The sequence below is a fragment of the Neopsephotus bourkii genome, unplaced genomic scaffold (genome assembly GCF_033783945.1).
Source record: "Neopsephotus bourkii isolate Nb327-2 ecotype Australia unplaced genomic scaffold, CSIRO-AGI_Nbou_v1 NB_1814, whole genome shotgun sequence".
Lineage (NCBI taxonomy): Eukaryota > Metazoa > Chordata > Aves > Psittaciformes > Psittacidae > Neopsephotus > Neopsephotus bourkii.
Window position 1 is genome coordinate 1,134,326 of NW_026902287.1, and position 19,621 is coordinate 1,153,946.

A 19,621-nucleotide genomic window follows, 5' to 3' on the forward strand; every position below is an offset into this window, starting at 1 on the left:
TGCTAATGGTCCACGCAGGGATTGTTGTCTTGCTTCTCACCCCAGAAGGAGGATCACCTGCAAGGACCACCAAGGAGGATCAGGGCTATCGCGTGCTGTCCACGTTGGCTTTGCTGTCTGAGCATCACCGGGCTGGGCTGAGCCTCCTGGTCCTCCTGCCTTTGGGGTAGACATACCTTCTGGAGGCACCCTCTCTCTACTGATTGCCAAGGTGCCTCTTGTATTAACATGTACCTCAGGCCAGAGTGTCTTCTGCTCTGTGACTTACTTGCTGGAAGCAGATCTTGGCCTGTCCATGTCCTATGGACCTTTTCTTGTGTTCACATTCAAATAAACACTTGTTGCACGAAAAAGCAACCTTTTATTTATTTATTTATTTATTTTTACAGCTCATTTTCCACCTTTCCCTTGTTCTCTATTTTTTAAAGTAGTAAAGACACTCTCTGCTGTGGTTTAACTCCAGCCAGCAACTGAGAACCTCACTGAGCCACTTGCTCACTCCCCTTGCAGTGGGATGGATGAGGGGAAGAGAACTGGAAGAGTATAAGTGAAAAAACCCATGGGTTAAGACAAAGACAGTGTAATGGGTAGAGCAAAAGCCACGTGCACAAGCAGAGCAGAACAAGGAATTCATTCACCACTTCCCATGGCCAGGTAGGTGTTCAGCCATCTCCAGGACAGCAGGGATCTATCACACTTACCGGTGGCAGGGGAAGACAAACGCCATCACTCCCAATGTCCCCCTTTCCTCCTTCTTCCCCATCTTTCTATGTTGCTCATGACACCATATGGTGTGGGATATTCCTTTGGTCAGTTGGGGTCAGCTGTCCTGGCTGTGTCCCCCCCAACTTCTTGTGCACCCCCAGCCTGCTCGCTGGTGGGGTGAGGAGGAGAACAGGCCCTGGCTCTGTGTAAGCACTGCTCAGCAGTAAGGAAAACACGCCTGTACCATCAGCACTGTTTCTAGCACAAATCCAGAGCCCCGTACTAGCTACTGTGAAGAAAATTAACTTAATCCCCGTCAAAGCCAGCACACTTTCACGCAGCTCAATTGTATTGTCTTGCAGCAGAATAAAGAGGAGGGGCATTTGAGGGTCTCAAAAAGATGCCGCTCTCCTTCCCTTTTCCTGTCCAAAACGTGTTTCCAGAAGTGATTGTTTAAATAAGTTCCAGAAGATCTGTTTTCTGGTAATGGCCCAGCATGGTGGCAAATCTCTGATTTGCATATGAAGACCCGAACTGCATAAGCAAAACTATCAGATCTAGCTGGGAGAAACAAGATCTGAGCACCTGGCATTTTGAGAAGGCATTTTGCTTGTTGTCCATGGGTCATTTTCCTACAGTATCAACAGGACTTGAGCTGAGTGGACAGAAACTCCTGGATATCATGTTTCCTCTACAGTACCAGAGAGAACTGCAGAAATTACAAGGTTTCTGGCCCAGCAAAAGCTCAAAGCAGGGTACTGTCACGAGTTAGATCAGCTCGCTCAGGACCACAAACAGCCCAGTTTTAAAAAGCCCAAAGGAAAGAGACCCCACCATCCCTTTGGGAAACCTGTCCCATAGCACAGATTTGTACTTGAAATGCACACTGATCACAGCACAGTTAAAACCAGTCCGAAATAAAAAGAGATTGATGAAACTTTCTGCTGCCCCTGGAAATACAAACAGCACCTTGTGTAGCTTTAATAGCACCGTGGAACTTAAAACCAGTTCTTTCTATCCAGACTACCATGAGCTACACGCTTCTGGGAACATGTATGGCCTCAGGTAAACACTGGGCAGATGCTTGTCTAGTGTAAATCCCCACAAGTCTGTTAACTTCATCAGGACTCCAGCTACTCACAGCCTTTGCAGTCTTGTTAAAGAAAAGTTCTTAATTTAGAGAAATAACCTTTTCTTCATGTGGGCCTAGACATTTTGCTATGGGATGTCAAGCAAAACTCCGGTAGATTTCTGTAGGCACTTCTAAATAGGGCATTATGTGGTAATTATCATGGTGATTGAGAGAACAATGAGCAATGAGAACAAAAAGGCCAAGGGAAAAAAATGGGAGCCTTCTGTGAAAGCACTCAGATTTTATCTGCCAGTGCAAATAAGCTTAAACTACCCTCACCTTTCATTTTGTTTTTAAATAAAGGCTATTTACACTCTTCACACATGGTGTTTCAGCAGCTGGTTGCACCAGTCCCTTATCAGTGTCTACCCAACAGCTGAATTCACTTGTGGCAGTGGTGCTCTCAATCCCTTTGCCCCTCCTCACAATCTCTGCTGTGGACCCTCATCTGCTTCATCACTGAGGACTTCCCCAGGAAACCTCAAAGCACCAGAAATCTGACACCAAAGTGCTGGGTGCCTGGACCTGCCTCCTGTAAGAAGCACCTTATTTTTGCTAATCAAGTTGTGCAAAGTGTGCTGAAATCTACGGATTCCAGGGAGGGAAAGGCAACATCAGCTGTGTTTAATAATGCTCAGTAATGCAGTTTAATCAGTGATTTTCCTTGGTTTAAAGAAAAAAAACCCAACAAAACAACAAAACATAAAGAACCCAGCAGAGCAGTTCACAGCACTAAACTGCTTTCATGATCTGTGTAGGCCAGTCCTAGAAAGCTGTGACATTACTTTTCATGTTTATTGAATTGCACCAAAGTGACGCCGAGAGTAAAAGTCTTTGATTCCAGGCTGAGACCTGTAGGAGAAGACATTGTGGTGGGCGCACGTATTTTGTCAATCCCTTCAAGATGTCCTGCACAAAGCCAACGTCCCAACCAGCGTTCCAGAAAGGCTCTTCATCTCCTTCCAGCTCCAGCGCCAATCCTTCCTCTCCACATTCCCTGCTTTTCTGCGGTGATTTTTCTCCCCTTTCTTCTCCTGCTTCACATGTTCCCAATCTCCCTCTGCTGCTCCCATCTACTCGCTCCCAAAACCTTTCCTTTCCTTGGCCTCCCTCCTTGGCTGACCTACTCTCCATAACCGTGGGGAAAGTCCTCTGCAAGAACTGCAGTGCAGAGCATTAATGGGACAGGAAATTGGTTAATAAATTATAGGACAACTCCACTGCAATTTGTTGAAGGACTCTGCAATATCCATATTTGGGTGTAGCAACATGAAGAACACTACCAATATGAACACCACCAATACATTTCTGTGGCTGTGTTGGGAAATCAGTCTAACAGTAAGGTTTGGCCAAAATGACCTGTCACCTCTCCCTTCCATGCTGAAGTGCTGGTTAGAAAAAGCCAGTGTCTAGGACAATGTGGTCCTGTCTGCAACAAAGGACAAAGAAAACAAACAGCATTTATTTCAAATAACTTACTGAATTAAAGCAGGATATTTGCAAAGGTATTTTGTTCATAGTAAGGCAATTAATTAACTTAAATAATTCTTCTTGGATTAAATTCCCAGCTTCCAAAGCAAGCAGTAAACAATTCTCCCTAAACTTAATGCTGCATCCTCCTGTTTTCCACCAAGCATCGGTTTCACCACTAGCTGCAGAGGGATAAACGAGGGCTGCAGCAAGCAAAATCTGGCTTCAGATGACAAATGCTCCCCTTCCAGAAGCCTCAGGGTCTTTATGGCCCTGTGGGCTCCTGTCAGACACCAGTGATACCAGTTGTGAGCCAGCAGAGACAGATCCTAGCAGGGGACCTGAGAGGCACCGAGTAAATGATGCTCATCCTGCAAGTCCTGAGCCACCACTATGTCCTGCATGCTTGTCTTTCACCTGCTGTACCAAAGTTAGGGCATGGACCCACACTGATGACAGTGGCCCTGCATGCAGAAGTTGGCTGGCTGGCTTCCCTACTGCTGCTTTCTGAAACAGCCTTGCTTCTGCTACCAGCCAGGACACAAAGAGTGGAAACTAGACCCGAAGCTGTGTGCTGCAACCCCTGGAGGCTGCGGGTGGCGGGGAAGACTCGGAGGGGAAAAGTGAAGCTCACTACAGGGAGTGTGAACACCAAAGACCTAGGCCACCCCTAGAGGGGATTAAACCTCTTGAAACTGTTGAATGAGCGGCCAAATAGGGCATTTGATAGGCAAAACAGAAAGAACTTATTTCCATGCCAACAGAGCCTGATGGCTATTCAAAGATACCCATCCGGAAGATTTTCATGAGCTCCTGAAATGCGCAGGCTTTGGGGGAACAAGAGCCATGCAAACCTCGCAACACCTGCAAAAGAAAAAAAGGCATACCAAGTGATTTTTGGCTTACAGAAGACAGCCTGACTCTGCTTTGCGTGTTCCCAGAAAAAGCCAGCTCCTCCTTTTACAGCATCTGACAGATCTGCTCAACTCCCAGGGATTTCTTGGCAGTGCAAGGGCAAGAATGGGCAGCTTATTGTCTTGCAAACCACCTCTAAAAACTGCCTGAGCAGGAGGACAAATTAATGTGTCATGGCCCACCCAGCTCAGGCTGGATCTGCTCCGCTTCCACTGCGGAGGTGTCTGCTCCTGGCTGCCTACATCACATGCAGTGTTTTCTACTGCTTTGGCTTGTGGCTCTGTATCTTAGCTAAATGAGTCTACCATTGCCAGGTTGCACAGCAAGGTTACATGTCTAACCTGCTGCTTAGGCAGTGCTGGAACAGACCTAGGCACACATGACAAGCTGTGCTCCTCCTCATGAAACACAGGACAGAGTGTGCCTTACCCACAGCAAGAGTCACTCCTGGCACATGTTCAGTCTCATGCACACTGTGCTCCAGCTCCACTGCAGCAGGGCCCTGGCTCTGCTGGTTGCTTCCCAGCTGGGACCAATGCATAATGGTTATCCTACCCCATGTCCTGCCCCACCAGCACATTTGCTGGGCTTTGTGAGCTTCCTGCAGTCCAGTGCTCCCATTTCTGGTGCCCCTCCAGGTTGGGGCTCTGACGCTTCTTATGTCAGCCACTCCCTCAGTTCATCCCCTACCCACCAAACTACATCTACAATACCTACATCCCCCATCCTGTATGCCAATCCCTCTGCTACTGCACTCACGCCGAATTCCCCACCATGGGGCAGGGGATCCCAAGAGAGCAGGCAGAGGTGAAAGCCTGTCACAGAACGCCCTCTGCAGATGCTGCTCACCCTCCATCAGTCAGGGGACACGCTGGGCTGTCAGACAAGCATGCTGTGTGGCCTCTCTTGCTGCCCTCCAGACTAGCCCACATGAAGCCATGCTGGATGGAGAATGGGGTTGTCAGACCTCTCTCCCCAGTTGCATTTCGCCTCCCAAAGCCCGTGGTCATGGCCTGTTTTAAAACCACCATGGGTTTTCTTTTGATCTACAGAAGAATGACCACAACAGCTAACTCAGACCTCTCTCATGAACCTGGCTATATCCATGTGATGCTCCCAACAAGCAATTCTTTCTGTCTTGCAGCCCCAAGTTCCCATAGAAAATTCAACCAGGGGATGAAAAGCAGCATTAACTTGGAAAACCAGGATGGATGATAAATAACCATCCTGTTGATTAGGTGAAATTTTGCTCTCACAAGACAAGGCATGTGAACATCTGATGCAAATATGCAGTGGCCACATCCACTCGTCTGTTGCTTTCCAGCCCCTCTTCTGCCACATGACAGGGCTCCATGTGGCAGCTGCACACCATTTCTCCCTCAGGAGTTTCATCTGGGTCCCCATGCCACACTCTGGGTATAAAGTGTTTCCAAAATCCATGCAATCACCTCTCTGATTTTCCCTCCCACTAATTCCAGTCAGGTGTGAGATGTCTTAAGTTAAGTGGCTTGGGATATTTTTTTGCAGACACATGCTCTGAAAGTGAATGAAGGATGTCCTCATCTTCTGTCTTGTTCCAAGGCTCAGGCTTGTGGTCCCCTCCCAGATATCAATCATGAGCTGCAGGTCACAAAGCAGCATGATGGTGTGGAGACCATCTGACACATGAACAGCAAGGTCCTTGCACCAAACACAGAGCCAATAAAAAATATTACACAAACAAGCAAAATAAACAAAGCCCCAAACAAACAAAAAAGGCCCTTGCCATCCCACTGCAGGGGCAATGAGCCTGTGGTGAAGGCTGTGCTATGGGGTGTGTGCTCTCGCTTCATTTGCATTTACCCAACCTCATATCGGATTTTGGCTCTACTTAGCCCTTGCCTTGGAGCACACTAAAGACAGCTCTGTTCTTCCTGGGACACAGAGGTAAAGCAACACGTTTCCTCTCCTCTTTGAGGAGAGGAGTCCTGCTGGTGGAACCAAAACTATGAGTGTGCTACACGTACTGTGCAGTGTGATGTGTCCACACATTTAATGTCTGCTTCCCTCTGCTTGCAGAAGCAACTCAGGTCACAGCGCCAAAGGAGAACAGAGCTTTCAAGTAGTTTACTCTCAAGGAATCTCAATGGTGCAGTTTGTTATATGGGATCAACTGTGCAGGGAATGAAGCCTGAACGAGTGGATTTTTTCCATGAGTGGAAATTGCTCTTGGAGACCCAAGCAGATGGGATTTTGGGTTGGCTAACTCTCTGGCATCTACTGGTGCTCACTCCAATCTTGAGAGGCTAAGGCACAATGCCCTTATGCAGGGTACATTCTGCAGTGCCTGGTCTCAGAATCGGTGACCATTCTGGTCAGCTGAAGGCTGCAGAGCTCAGTGAAGGCAGCATCTGAGCTGTGAAATTTACACAAGAAAAAATGCTGACCCTGGACTTCATCCCAGAGACCGAAAGAAAGTCCGAGCTATGAAAGAAGTAGCTTTTATATTTTTAACACTCCTGTAGATACCATACATTTTCTATTGCATTATGACCTCAAAATATTTAGTCAATGCATGGCATTTTCTATTTTACATACCTTTGTCCCCCCTCCACTGTAACTGAACCAAAAGAGAAAACAAAATGTTCACAAACATGAAAAGCACCAACTCTTCTGCTCCAGGAGCAGGCAACACTTTGATTTACAAGTGGAAGAGATGTGCAGTCTAAGATTCACCCGGGTGAGTCTGAGTTTCCCATTTCCCATAGTTCTTTCCCCATAGGAGATGGTATTCAAGAGAAACACGAGTGCTTAAAAAGGGACATATTCCTGCTCCCAGAGTGCAGAGCTGAGGATGTTTTTAAACAGGCTGATGATAATGTCAGTTTGAGGACTCTCTCCAAGCCACCACAGTATACAACTCCCACTTCACTTGCAAACACTGGCGTTACAGTTTTACAGTTTAACCTGCCTGGTGTGGGAGCGTGAAGGCACAAGAGCCAGCGCATGCTGTTTGGGTATCCGTTTCACTCTGCTTACACGCTGGGGTCTGCCAAGGAAAGCGTCTTCCTGGAAAAGGATTCTCATCCCTAGCAGGGAGGGCAAACGCAGCCCCTCGTCACACCATCCCGCTCCAGCGCGCACCTCGCTCGTTCTCATCCTTCCGCAAGCGCCAAGCGCATCACGATCTGACTTTGCCCTCTGGAGGCACGGAGCTGGCATGGCGCAGGCACATACACAGCGCCGGAGGCGACTGGACCACCGCGCTGCCTCGTGGAAAATCTGGTAGGAAAACCCATCTCCGGCTGCCGCGTCCCGGGAGCCAGAGGGCAGCGCAGGGCCGCCGAGGCAGCTCCGCTGCTCACCTTTCACGCTGAAGGAGCCGGTTTCTTGGTTCCTCCAGGGTAACGGTATCCTGGCGCTGTGTGTACTTCAGGAGCAGCAGCGTCAGAACGGAAGGCCGGTTTTCCTTTCAGTACAAACTGTGCAGCGTGGGATCTGAAATCTGCATCCAGCTACTGGGACTGCAAGCACGGGTCCTCAAGAGTGCCGCTTCATGGCCTAATTCTGCTAGCTCCACGGTTTGCTCGGGCGCTGGGAAGTTGCACAAATAAGCAAGTGGCAAAAACAGTTCTGCGGTCCCCTTATCTAGGTAGAAACCAGGGCTGGGTTTTGTTTGCTGCATGCAAATAGATCCCCACACCCCCACTCCCCAATTTTTCTGCGAGCAGAGAGAAAACTTTGTTGGGAACCCCTGAGGGAGCCCTGTTTCACTTCAATAAACATCTCCCACTTCCCTTTACTCCCGTCAACACCCTTTGTGCAATGGCAGGGGGCTTTGGGAAAGCTTTGCCCACAGAGAGACTCAGACCGAAACTCTGGGAGAACTGACAGAAGGCACTAAGAGACGGGCAGAACTGGCTGTACAGCCACGCAAAGAAGCTGCACATGCATGCACATCCACCTTGCGCACACAGCCGTTCCTGCATACCTGTGGACACTCATGCCATGGATCCAGCATACTGGCACATGTTTGTACACACACTCACATGTCAATGCACAGCCACAAGCTCTAATGGACATCCTCAACCCCACACTGCCCTTGTACACCCAGGTACCCGTGCATGCTCACCCTGCCATGCCCACACATCCCTGTGAACACCTGCACACACTGACCCTTTTCACCCCACTTCTAGGACCTCCTGCCATTCCCTTTATCCCAGGGCTCCCAAGGATGACCATGACAGCAGGCAAGGAGGCTGTGCTGCCTCCAGCCCCGCGGGTGAGTGCTGCAGGGGTACAAGTCCTGGCCAAGCGTGCACTTATGGCACTTGTTCTAACCCACAGGCCGAGGATCTAACCCTCATCCCCAACTATCTGAGCAAGCAGGGGAGAGCTGACAGGAAGGTAATATCTCAGCCACAGCCAGTGTGAGGATCCTTCCTAGCTGGAAGGATCATGTACCTGGAGATCCTGTGACACAAGGATCAAGGACAAGCAGGTCTGATCAGGGGTGAAACAACGCACGAGAGTCCAGCTGTGTGCCAAATTGCCATAGGGGACCGGAGGTGAGAGCCCCATACTGACCGTATCTTACATAGCAACTCGGCACTCCAATTGTGCTGTGTAAGCCCACACTTACTATCTCTCCCCACACACATCTGTCACCGGGTTGAGGGGGTAGCAACGTTTATTTCGTTTCTGCCTCTTCACTGCTGTGAAGAAGCGTAGGGCTGAGCAGGCGACCCTTCCCAGTGCCGCGGACCGTCAGCATCCCCGCGGACAGCGGCGGCCGCGCACCGCACCGCACCGCACCGCACCTCGCCTCGCCTCAGCCGCCCGCCAAACCGTCCCGGAGCCGCTCAGGAGGGGATCTGGAAATGCCCATGCCGAGACACCGTACCGGGACACCGGAGACCCTCCTGCTCCCCACCGCTGCCTGCCGCTCCGCCAGAGCTGAGCGCTCCTAACGACAGCGAGAGGGATAGCGGCGCCCCGATGGCGCTGGGGTTGGGGACCGCGGGAGGGGAACGGGGACCGCGGGAGGGGGGCTGGCGCTGCCCCTGCCCGTGCCCGCGGCGGCGGCGGCACGCCCGGCCCTGCCCGCGCCTCCCGGGCTGCGGGGCGTTGCAGGGGGAGTGCCGGCCGTCCGGGTGCGGAGCCGCCGGACACCGCCGCATAAAAGCCGCAGCGGCGCAGAGCTGAGCCTCTTCGGCTCGGCCCGGCGCGGGGCCGCCCCGACGGCCGCATGACCGCCGAGAGCCGGCTGCCGCCTGGCCCCCCGCCGCTGCCGCCGCTGCCGCCGCTGCCCCCGCCGCTGAAGGCGGACGCTGCGCCGCCGGGGCAGGAGGCGGCGGCGGCGGCGGCGGCGTTAGGGGCGCGGGGCGGCCGGGGGCGGCGCAAGCGCCCTGCTGAGCGGGGCAAACCGCCCTACAGCTACATCGCCCTCATCGCTATGGCCATCGGGCAAGCGCCCGAGCGGCGACTGACGCTGGGAGGCATCTATCGCTTCATCACCGAGCGCTTCCCTTTCTACCGCGACAGTCCCCGCAAGTGGCAGAACAGCATCCGTCACAACCTCACCCTCAACGACTGCTTCGTCAAGGTGCCGCGGGAGCCCGGCCGCCCTGGCAAGGGCAACTACTGGACGCTGGACCCTCACGCCCGCGACATGTTCGAGAGCGGCTCCTTCCTCCGTCGCAGGAAGCGCTTCAAGCGCAGCGATCTCTCCACCTACCCGGCCTTCCTCGCCGACCGTCCCGACGAGCCCTGCCCCCTCTTCCCGCTGCCCGCCCCGCCGCCCGCCGCCGACCTGCCCCCGGCACCCGCCGCTGCCTCCTGTTCCTTCGCCGCCGCCGCCGTTGCCTTCCCCGCGCAGAGCTGCGCCGCCGCCCTGCCGCACGGTTACGCACCGCTGCCCCCCGGCCCCGCGCCCTACGCGCCGGGCGGCCCCGGTCAGCTGTACGCGCCGTCGGGGCGCATCGTGCTGCCCGCCTCGCCGCCAGCCCCCGCAGGGCTCTACGGCCGCCGCTCTCCCGTGCCGTACCCGCAGCTGCCACAGGTCTACGGCACCGGCGGACAGCTGGGCGCTGCCGATCCCGGGCCGCTGCACGGAGCCTACCCCGGCGGCCACGACAGGTTCGTCCCCCCGCTCTGACGCAGCGCCGGAGAGGCCGGGCGGCCCGACGGCGGGGACCGGAGCCCGGCAGACAGCCGGCTGCGGGGTTCGCCCGGCGCTACTGGACCCGCGGCCGTCCGGGAAGATGCTGGAGGACTTTGTTCTGCGGCTCTGCCTCATGCCACCTGCCCGAGACTGCCGGCGAAGAGCGCTGCCGCCAGCCGTGCGGACCTGCGGGACCCTGCTCAGCCCTGTCTGCTCTCTCCAGAGAAGCCCTAGGGGCTCCCAAGTGCCTGGATGGGGCAAACAGCCCTTTCCTTTTCTACTGCCTTTTCTGGGGCAGGTGCCCACTGCTTCCTGACAGGTTCTCACCCTTCCAGCACACCCAGCTGGGCTCCCTGGTCTGTCCAAGATGATCTCACTTTTAACAGCCTCCTCGCTGTTAATGATTTTATTTACAGAGCTAAATGTCTGCTATGGTAGGGGACGAGGGAGGCAGGAGGAAGCATTCCCCAGCCTCTCATAGCCAGAGTTGTAAAGGTGGGACGTGTGGCATAACGCGGTGGCTTGTCCCTGATGGTGCGCAGGGCTATTGTGGTAATGCCCGGCTTTGCACCAACAACGAACAGGAGCAGGGCTGGGAAAGATTTGGGTGCTGGGGTTGCAGCCAAACACAGGAAGTAAAATCCTGACGGGAGTCATGCTCTGTGCTGCAGCGGTGGGACAATGTGGGATTGGAAGCATAAAAGCTTTTACCATGAGCATGTTCAGCCCCTGGAAGAGGGACCCAGTGAGGTCCTGGGCTCTCTGTCCTTCAGGGTCTTCCCAACTTGATTGCACAGAGCCTGAGTGACTTGACCTGTCTTTGGAGTTGGATCTAGCATTGAACTTGGACCTGCTTTGAGTGGAGACTAGTCCAGAGGTCTGTCGAGGTCTGTATATCCCAAATTACTTTGATCTTAAGGTCATCATAGCTCTGTCTGTGACCTAGAAGAAATCAGCACCCGGGGGGAAACTCTTCCTTCCTGAAATGAGTGAGAGAGGCAGGACATGGTGCCTTTTTATCTTTGGTTGCTCCCTTGTTAAGGGATAGCTGGAAAAAAGGCTAGAGGAAAACACGGAGAGGGGACAACTAATAGCAACAGCTGTTAAGGGCTTGAAAACAGATCCATGGGGAAACCCATGAAAATCCCTCTCAACAGATCCTGCCACCCCAGAAAGGTTCCCGGTGACATGGTGCGTGCCCTGGGGCTCTGTCAGGGGCTGTGAGTGAAGAGGGGCAGATGCAGTGCTGCTACCATCCAAATCTCTTTAGACAGCTACTTTTTCCTGTGGAGGTGGGACCATGTGTGATCGGGTCCAGGAGGAGGTTGATGAGAGGTGCTGCAGAGCGGTGGGAGCAGGAATGAAGAGAGGTAGGTGGAAAGTGCAGTCAGAGCCTCAGCAGGGGCTTTGGAAGAGCAGTGGGGGTGCACAGAGACCAGGGTCTCTTCCCACCACAAAAGGGTACAGATCATGGTATAACTCAGGCTGGGAGAGGCGCTGGGTATTTTCTGTTCCATGCTTGTGTTCGAAGGATGGTCAGCTATAACCTGTACAGTTTGCTCAAGCCTATCAAGGTGCGTCCTGAAAACCTCCAGGGATGGAGACAGTGCTGTTTCTTCAGGCAACCTGGCCGCCCTCGGGGGGAGAAGTTTCTCCTTTTATCCGCCCGGCACCTCTCTAGTCTCTTTTCATGTCCACTGTCTCTTGTCCCGTTGCTATGCACTGCTACAAAGAGCTCCGATCCCATGAAGACACCTGTACTTTCTGCTCCATGGAGAATGTTTCACGTGAGCTCATCAGCAGGATGAAATGACACAGGTTCTTCTCTGAGTGCTATACTCCAGCTATCCAAGTGGGACATGAGAGGGAGGAAATGGAGTAGGGTGGGAAGGTGTTTGTGTGTCCCTGCAGAACAGTTTGGGGTTGGGGAGGCTAAAGCTCTCTGCAGCAGGTGAACAGGAGGAGTTGTCTCTCTGCCTTCCCTTGGGTTCTGAAGTAGGAAATGACTTTTGGATTCAGGGCACCCACCCGTCTCTCAGAGAGATAGGGGTGGCACATTCTGGGTGAGCTACCTCATGGGCTGGGAGGGTGGTGCTGCTGACCCTGGTCCATCTGGACCTCTTCTGTAGTACTGCAGGAAACTGCAGCCTGTACACAGAGCTGGGGAGGTCACATTGCATTGCATTGCATTGCTGCTGGGGGGGGGGGCCCAACAAAGTGGCAAGCGCAGGCATCATTCCCATCCTCGGTGAGGTGAGGTGAATCAGATGTTTTCCATCCTTGCTTTCTCTCCTTCTCTCCTGAAGAGCTGTATTGTCTCTTTCAATGTCCTTCCTGGGCTTGGCATGTCTATAGGCTGCTTCCACCCTGGGTAGAGCAGAGTCCTGCCTCTGCAGCTTGGCTACCTCAGCGTGGGGCAGGTCTCCTCGGCTGCTGTGCCAGCTCCTCTCCCAGTTTCCTCTTTCCCCAGCTGGAAGAGAAGCAGCTCTGCCAGCTCTTAGTTTTGTGACAGCTGCCTACTGGCTCTCTGCCTGTATCTCCTGCAAGAACTGCACTGCATCCCTTTGTTGGCAGGTTTGCTAGCTGCTTTGGGGGGTAGCCGGGAGAGGAATTGTCCTGCCTTAATGCCTTCCTTTCTTCCTTCCTTCCTGTCAGAGCAGCTGTCAGTGTGGACCGGATCGTTTCCCTGAGTCTAGAGGTCTTCTGGCCCTTGTCCCCTGTTGCTTCAGCCTGGTTTTACTCTTTGCACCAGCTCTGGTGCTAGTCTAAGTTTCAGTTTAAAAGAAAGGCACCACTGTTGGGTGATACACGTCTTGTGCAAGCTGCTCCTGAACTCAGCATCTGCAGCAAGTTCAGGGAGCAAAACTCAGTGTCTGGAGGACGTGCATGGTAGAACTTGATGACTCAGAAGGCACAAATTGGGTAGGTTCGGTTGTGTATTGTTTGTGGATAAGGTCTAGATGCTTGGTATTTCCCTCCAGACCTTTTATTACCTACAAGGTAGGGAAACCAGACATACACAGAAAGCATGCTTTCTGCAGCAGGTACAGTCGTGAGCCTGTTGCACAAGGACCTGAGACACATGGCCACAAACTGCTTAAACTTCAGTCACAAGCAGCTGGAAACCATGGATAAGAGCTTTGTGCTTAGTAATGAGCTATATGGACCCTTTGAGGGACTCTACATCCATGCGAGGTCTCCCCTTTGGGGTTTTCAATATGAAAATTGACTGTGCTCTACCTGCCCTGTGCTAGTAGTGCTGGCAATGCTCCAACCTCCTGCTTGCAGCAAGCGTGGAGGCTCCAGAGATCCATTCCCACCAGCGCCGCTGTGGTTTCGTGGCTACTGCAACGTCCCCAGGCTGCCGTGCAGGCTCAGGCGCAGCGGGTACGCTGAACATCACACGTCTGTCCAGGCTCTACACCGTGTCAGCGGGGTTTGCTGACCCTGTGCTGGTGCATGTGGCTGTGTGTCTCCTGCGTGACCGCTGACAGAGGAAGATACAAGCTGTTGTGTCCCTGGGGAGCCATGGGGCTGAGCCTGCCTGTGAGGATATGGGGATATGCCGTGGGGATATATTAGACAATTGCATCTCAATGTATGCATGTGCCATGGGGATATGTTAAACATTTGGATCTCGATGTATTTTTGCCCGGCACTTTGCTTGTAATTTTCAGACACTGTCCAAAATTAGGAAAATTGTGATTTCTGGAAGCTATATTATAAATATCTGAGGGCCTTCCTTTTAGCACAGTTAGTCTAAGTTTCAAACTAATCTTTTGATTTTTGGAGGAAGTGTCCAGTAGGTTTGGGTTATAACCCTGAAGGAAACACTAAGTGTAAGCACTGATGACAAGAGAGAACGTCCTTGAAAGTGCTCCTTCCTTGAAGGACAGAGCCTCTCAGTTCCTGTTCTGCCTGAGGAGTTCTGGTGTGGTCAGGCCCTCTGCTGACTTTAAGAAAGGGGTGGATGGTTACAGCCTAGGAGAACATTTTATTATGTATCAGAGGGGTTTTTTTTATTTACTCTTCTACTTGCAATGGAAATAAATCTTTTTATCCTGTTGTTTGTAATAAAGTGTCTTTGGAGTTTTTTTTCCCTACACTCCTAAGACCCGGAGAGTGAGGATACAAAGCAAGATGCATGCCACATATTGATCCTTGCATTTTGCTGTGTCTGCTTTGTGTTGGCTTTTCTTGATCTGCTGGGATTGCTGAAGACATCGGAGGGAGGGGATGGCAACGCCAGGCCGGAGGTGGCTTACCAAGCTCCTGCAACCACTCAAGTCACCAGTCTGCTTCCCGGTCTCCCACCAGGCAGTAAGTGTGCCCCACACATCAGTGCATGAAGCTGCAGCCCAGCCATGTGCCTCTGCTAAAAAGGGGCAGGTATGGAAGCTAAGGTTGTTACCTGCATAAGGAACACAAGCTAAGAGGTGGGTGAGGGAATTGTGGTTGCTGTTACTGACTTTCTGATTGCTCCAGCTTGGAGCCAGGCCAGCTGGAAAAGATTTACTGCTGGAAACAGCATTGTGTTACCTGTCCTGTGGCAGCAGCACTAAAAATGCTTGGTCTTCCTCCCTGCACCCCAGGATGGTGAGGTTTGTTGGCTATGGAGCTGCAGTTCCTGCAGCTGCAGGCTGACACCACATTCACCTTATGCAGCAGCAGCATTTGTAGGAGCAATTCACCAAGCAACAACTGTAGCTAATGCAAGGTGCAATAGGAGCAACTCCACACCTTGGGGCGACGATCTGGCTTGCACATGGCTAAGATACTGGCAGATGCTGCCCCTTCTCCTGCTGAAAGGGTGGTGACCTGCTTCCCGAGGGGTTCTGGGGAAAGCGAGCTCTGCAGCTGGTGCTCTGTCAGTAGCCCAGGCTGCCTGAAGGGTTATGAATGAGACAGAAACAAGTAGTTTAATCTGCTAAGTGATCAAAAAGCAGATAGGAGTATCTTCTTCAAGAGCTGTAGGACTCCCACGTATGATTTATCTGCCTTTGGAGGAAGCCAAGAAGTGCATCAAATTTATGAGGAGTGTGCAGGGAAGGCAGCTGCCATTTGTCCAGGAGGGAGTATCTTGGAAGGATACCAAAACTCTGTAAGTCATAGTTGGAGGTCAGTCTGTGTGGCTGGAGAGGAGCTTTAGCTGCATGCTTTAGCTGCATCTATTACCGAGGACTGCGATGCTGGGTTAGTGGTGGCATAGGGACAATGTCACACTCATGCAGCACCTGGATATGAACTCTTGTGGGCACAGGAAGGCTGATGCTCTCTGGGAGACTGAATGTGCAGAGTTTTGGTGTGTGGGGATACAGTGGCCCAGGCTGGCACAGAGAATAGCTTCACACTCTTGTCTTGACATATGCCTGGAGCCCAGATTCATAGGAGGCATCATCTAGACAACAAAGCTGATTTCTCAGCTCATTTTTTCTGTTTGTGTTTCTGTCTTCTCCGTGTCTGAGGCCAAGAAGTCAAGGTGGGAGATGGTGGCATCAGCTGTACTTGGAAGCCGGGGTTATTTCTGGGAGCTACTTGAAGATTTGGAGCAGTCACCTCAATGTCTATGTGAGCACACTGAGAGGGAAGGAACAGGCACCTTCTATTGCTCCCTCAGGAAGAAGGAACACACAGTTTATCATCCTTCATCCGTGGAAAAAGAAGGGCATCCACAAAAGGGACAGGACCCACTTCTAGTGGGATATGGGTCTCAGGGGCTTTTAAAATCCAACACCAACGTTATCACCAGAGATGCTTAACAGCTCTGGACCAGGCTGAAATACTGATTCAACATTAATCTTGGTCTTGGGGTTTGTTTCTGTATGTGTGTTGGTTTTCAGTGGTTCCCAAATTGGTTTGGTTTTTTGTTTGGTTGTTGGCTTGGGGGTTTGTTTTGGGTTTTTTTTCTGTTCTTGTTTTCAATAAAATTGCCTTTACTTGAATAACATGGGTTTGCACTCCTACAGCAACAAGTGACTGACTGCTGCAATAGGCTGGGACCCATGCAATTGCCATGGAGTCACAGGCAGTTCAAGCCATGAAGAATAAATAATTGTTATCAGTATAAAAGAAAGCAGATATAAGTGCTAGCTATCTGGTCACTGACTCCTGTCTTAGCCAAGCAACCTAAAATCAGCTCAGGCCAAGACAAGACCAGTTAAGTCCTAGTCCTCTGCACTGTGAGGTCAACACAAAGCCATGTGCCTGAAAAGCAATATATTTGGAAGCTGCATTCAAGACCAGGTCCTGTGTACAATGACAACCAAAGACCCCACACCAGTGGGCTGGGAGAGGACTGTCTCTTGCGATGGGCCAAGTTTATTCTTCTTTCTGTTGTGTCTCAGGGCTCCTCATCTGTGTGGCCTGATCTGCTGTGCTGCAAGCAGCAGAGCTTGGGGGGGCTAAGTGGGACAGATACAGCCCAGGGATGGTGCTTCTCTGCTGGGGCTGTGTCCATTGGCACCAACCCAGACTCCCTGCTGTGAGGTGTAGGCTGGGAGCAGGGCTGGAGGCGGGGAAATATGGAGAGGCAATGGACATCTCAGCACCTCAACTGTTACTGAATGATTTCTGCTGACCAGCAATCAGCTAAGTGTGTTTGCCAAAGAAAGGGTGGGAGAAATCTCAGTGAAGCCCTGTATGTGAGAGCTCGCACCAGTGTGGGAACCTGACAGCCTTAAACACCAATGCAGTGGGAAGGAAAAGCAGAGGGGAGACACAGAAGTTCTCTGGAAGACCTTCCTGATCTTGTGGTTGCTGGGGTTTAATCACAGAAAGGGCAGACTGTCCTTTTCTTTCACTAAGTGAGCTCCAGCTAATGTAAATTCTTTGCCTGAGCACAGTCAGTGGCACAGCACAGCCTGAATTGTGCACTGGAGCACTTGAGCATGAATGCTTTTTAGCAAATGCACTTTATATTGACCAGGGTAATTATCCTAAACGCAAGAAAAATTGCAGCAAGCCCTGGCCCTTTGCCATACACGTAGCACCTCAAGATACTCTGAGGGCTTTAGCAGGTGACATTTGGCTGCGTGAAAGGGAAGTGGACTGGTGGTCACATAAAAATCCCCTATTTTCCAGGTGTCCTCTCGTAAAGGCTGACCTCACCATGGCTCTGTTCTCTAGGCAATAGCAGAAATGACTGAGTTGGCCACAGATGCCTAGTGAGTGGTCCCACTCTGTGTGAGAGGCTGTGCCTGGAGTGCTATTGTTAATACTGGTGGCTTTATTCAAGAACAAAGCACAGGAATATTCATGGCTTGGACTTTTAATGCAGGGAATCATAGAATCACAGAAAGGTTTGGGTTGGAAGGGACTTTAAACTTCATCCAGTTCCAACCTCCTGCCATGGGCAGGGACACCTTGCACTAGACCAGGTTGCTTCAAGCCCTGTCCAACCTGGCCTTGAACACTGCCAGGGATGGGGCAGCCACAGCTGCTCTGGGCAACCTGTGCCAGGGCCTCAGCACCCTCACAGGGAAGAGCTTCTTCCTTATATCTAATCTAAATCTACCCTCTTTGAACTTAAAGCCATTCCCCCTTGTCCGGTCACTTACATGCCCTTGTAAAAAGTCCCTCTCCAGCTTTCTTGTAGGCCCCCTTTAGGCACTGGGAACTGCTCTAAGGTCTTGCCAGAGCCTTCTCTTCTCCAGGCTGAACAAGCCCAACTCTGTTAACCTGTTTCTATAGCAGAGGTGCTCCAGCCTTCTGATAATTTTCATGGCGCTCCTCTGGACTTGATCCAACAGCTCCATTGCTTCCTCTGCAGGGGTCCCAGAGCTTATCACATTCATTTAAATTAAAAAAAAAAAAGAAAAAAGAAAAAAGAAGTCATGTTGTGAAGAACAGTTTTCCCTCTTGGGTCACCTCTTTCCTATTTCGTCTCCATGGAGGGTGAAGACCCCTTCTCTTCTAAATTAAAGACAGAAGAAAGCCTCACTTGAAGCAACCATAGAATCATAGAATGGCCTAGCTTTGGTGAGCCTTGCTTTGAGCAAGGAAATGGGCTGAAGACCATCAGATGTAAAACTTTCTGTGATTTACAGAATCACAGAATCACAGAACAGTAAGGGTTGGAAAGGACCTTAAGATCACCAAGTTCCAACCCCCCTGCTACGGACAGGGACACCTCACACTAAACCATGTCACCCAAGGCTCTGTCCAACCTGGCCTTGAACACCACCAGGGATGGAGCATTCACAACTTCCCTGGGCAACCCATTCCAGTGCCTCACCACCTTAACTGTAAAGAACTTCTTCCTTATATCCAATCTAAACTTCCCCAGTTTTATTCTGAACCTCTTGCCCCTTGTCTTATCACCACAGTCCCTAACAAAGAATCACTCCCCAGCATCCTTGTAGGCCCCCTTCAGATACTGGAAGGCTGCTATGAGGTCTCCACGCAGCCTTCTCTTCTCCGGGCTGAACAGCCCCAACTTTCTCAGCCTGTCTTCACATGGGAGGTGCTCCAGTCCCCTGATCATTCTCATGGCCCTCCTCTGGACTTGTTCCAACCGATCCACGTCCTTTTTATGTTGAGGACACCAGAACTGCACACAATACTCCAGGTGAGGTCTCACAAGAGCAGAGTAGAGGGGCAGGATCACCTCCTTCGACCTGCTGGTCACACTCCTTTTGATGCAGCCCAGGATACGGTTGGCTTTCTGCGCTGCAAGTGCACACTGAAGCCGGCTCATGTTCATTTTCTCACCAACCAGCACCCCCAAGTCCTTCTCCTCAGGGCTGCTCTGAATCTCTTCTCTGCCCAGCCTGTAGCTGTGCCTGGGATTGCTCCGACCCAGGTGTAGGACCTTGCACTTGGCATGGTTAAACTTCATGAGGTTGGCATCAGCCCACCTCACAAGCATGTCAAGGTCCCTCTGGATGGCATTCCTTCCCTCCAGTGTAACAACCGAACCACACAGCTTGGTGTCATCGACAAACTTGCTGAGGGTGCACTCAATCCCACTGTCCATGTCACCAACAAAGATGCTGAACAAGACCGGTCCCAACACCGATTCCTGAGGGACACCACTCGTTACAGGTCTCCAGGCGGACATTGAGCCATTGACCACAACTCTTTACATGCGGCCGTCCAGCCAGTTCTTTATCCACCGAGTGGTCCATTCATCAAACTGATGTCTCTCCAATTTGGAGACAAGGATGTCATATGGGACAGTGTCGAGTGCTTTGCACAAATCCAGGTAGATGACATCAGCTGCTCTACCGCTGTCCATCAGTTCTGTAGCCCCATCATAG

At 51.7% G+C, this 19,621-nt stretch overlaps 1 protein-coding gene across 1 annotated transcript; it reads left to right on the plus strand.

The window, feature by feature from the left end:
* Positions 1–9,449: 9,449 nt before the first annotated feature.
* FOXE1 (forkhead box E1) lies at positions 9,450–11,820 on the plus strand. The gene has a single exon (XM_061342705.1). The coding sequence runs from the start codon at positions 9,450–9,452 to the stop codon at positions 10,356–10,358; it is 909 nt and encodes a 302-aa protein (XP_061198689.1). The 3' UTR covers positions 10,359–11,820.
* The last annotated feature ends 7,801 nt before the right edge of the window (positions 11,821–19,621 follow it).

Excerpts from the sequence above, each read along its gene's own strand:
- FOXE1 (XM_061342705.1), top strand. The coding sequence starts at position 9,450 with ATGACCGCCGAGAGCCGGCTGCCGCCTGGCCCCCCGCCGCTGCCGCCG.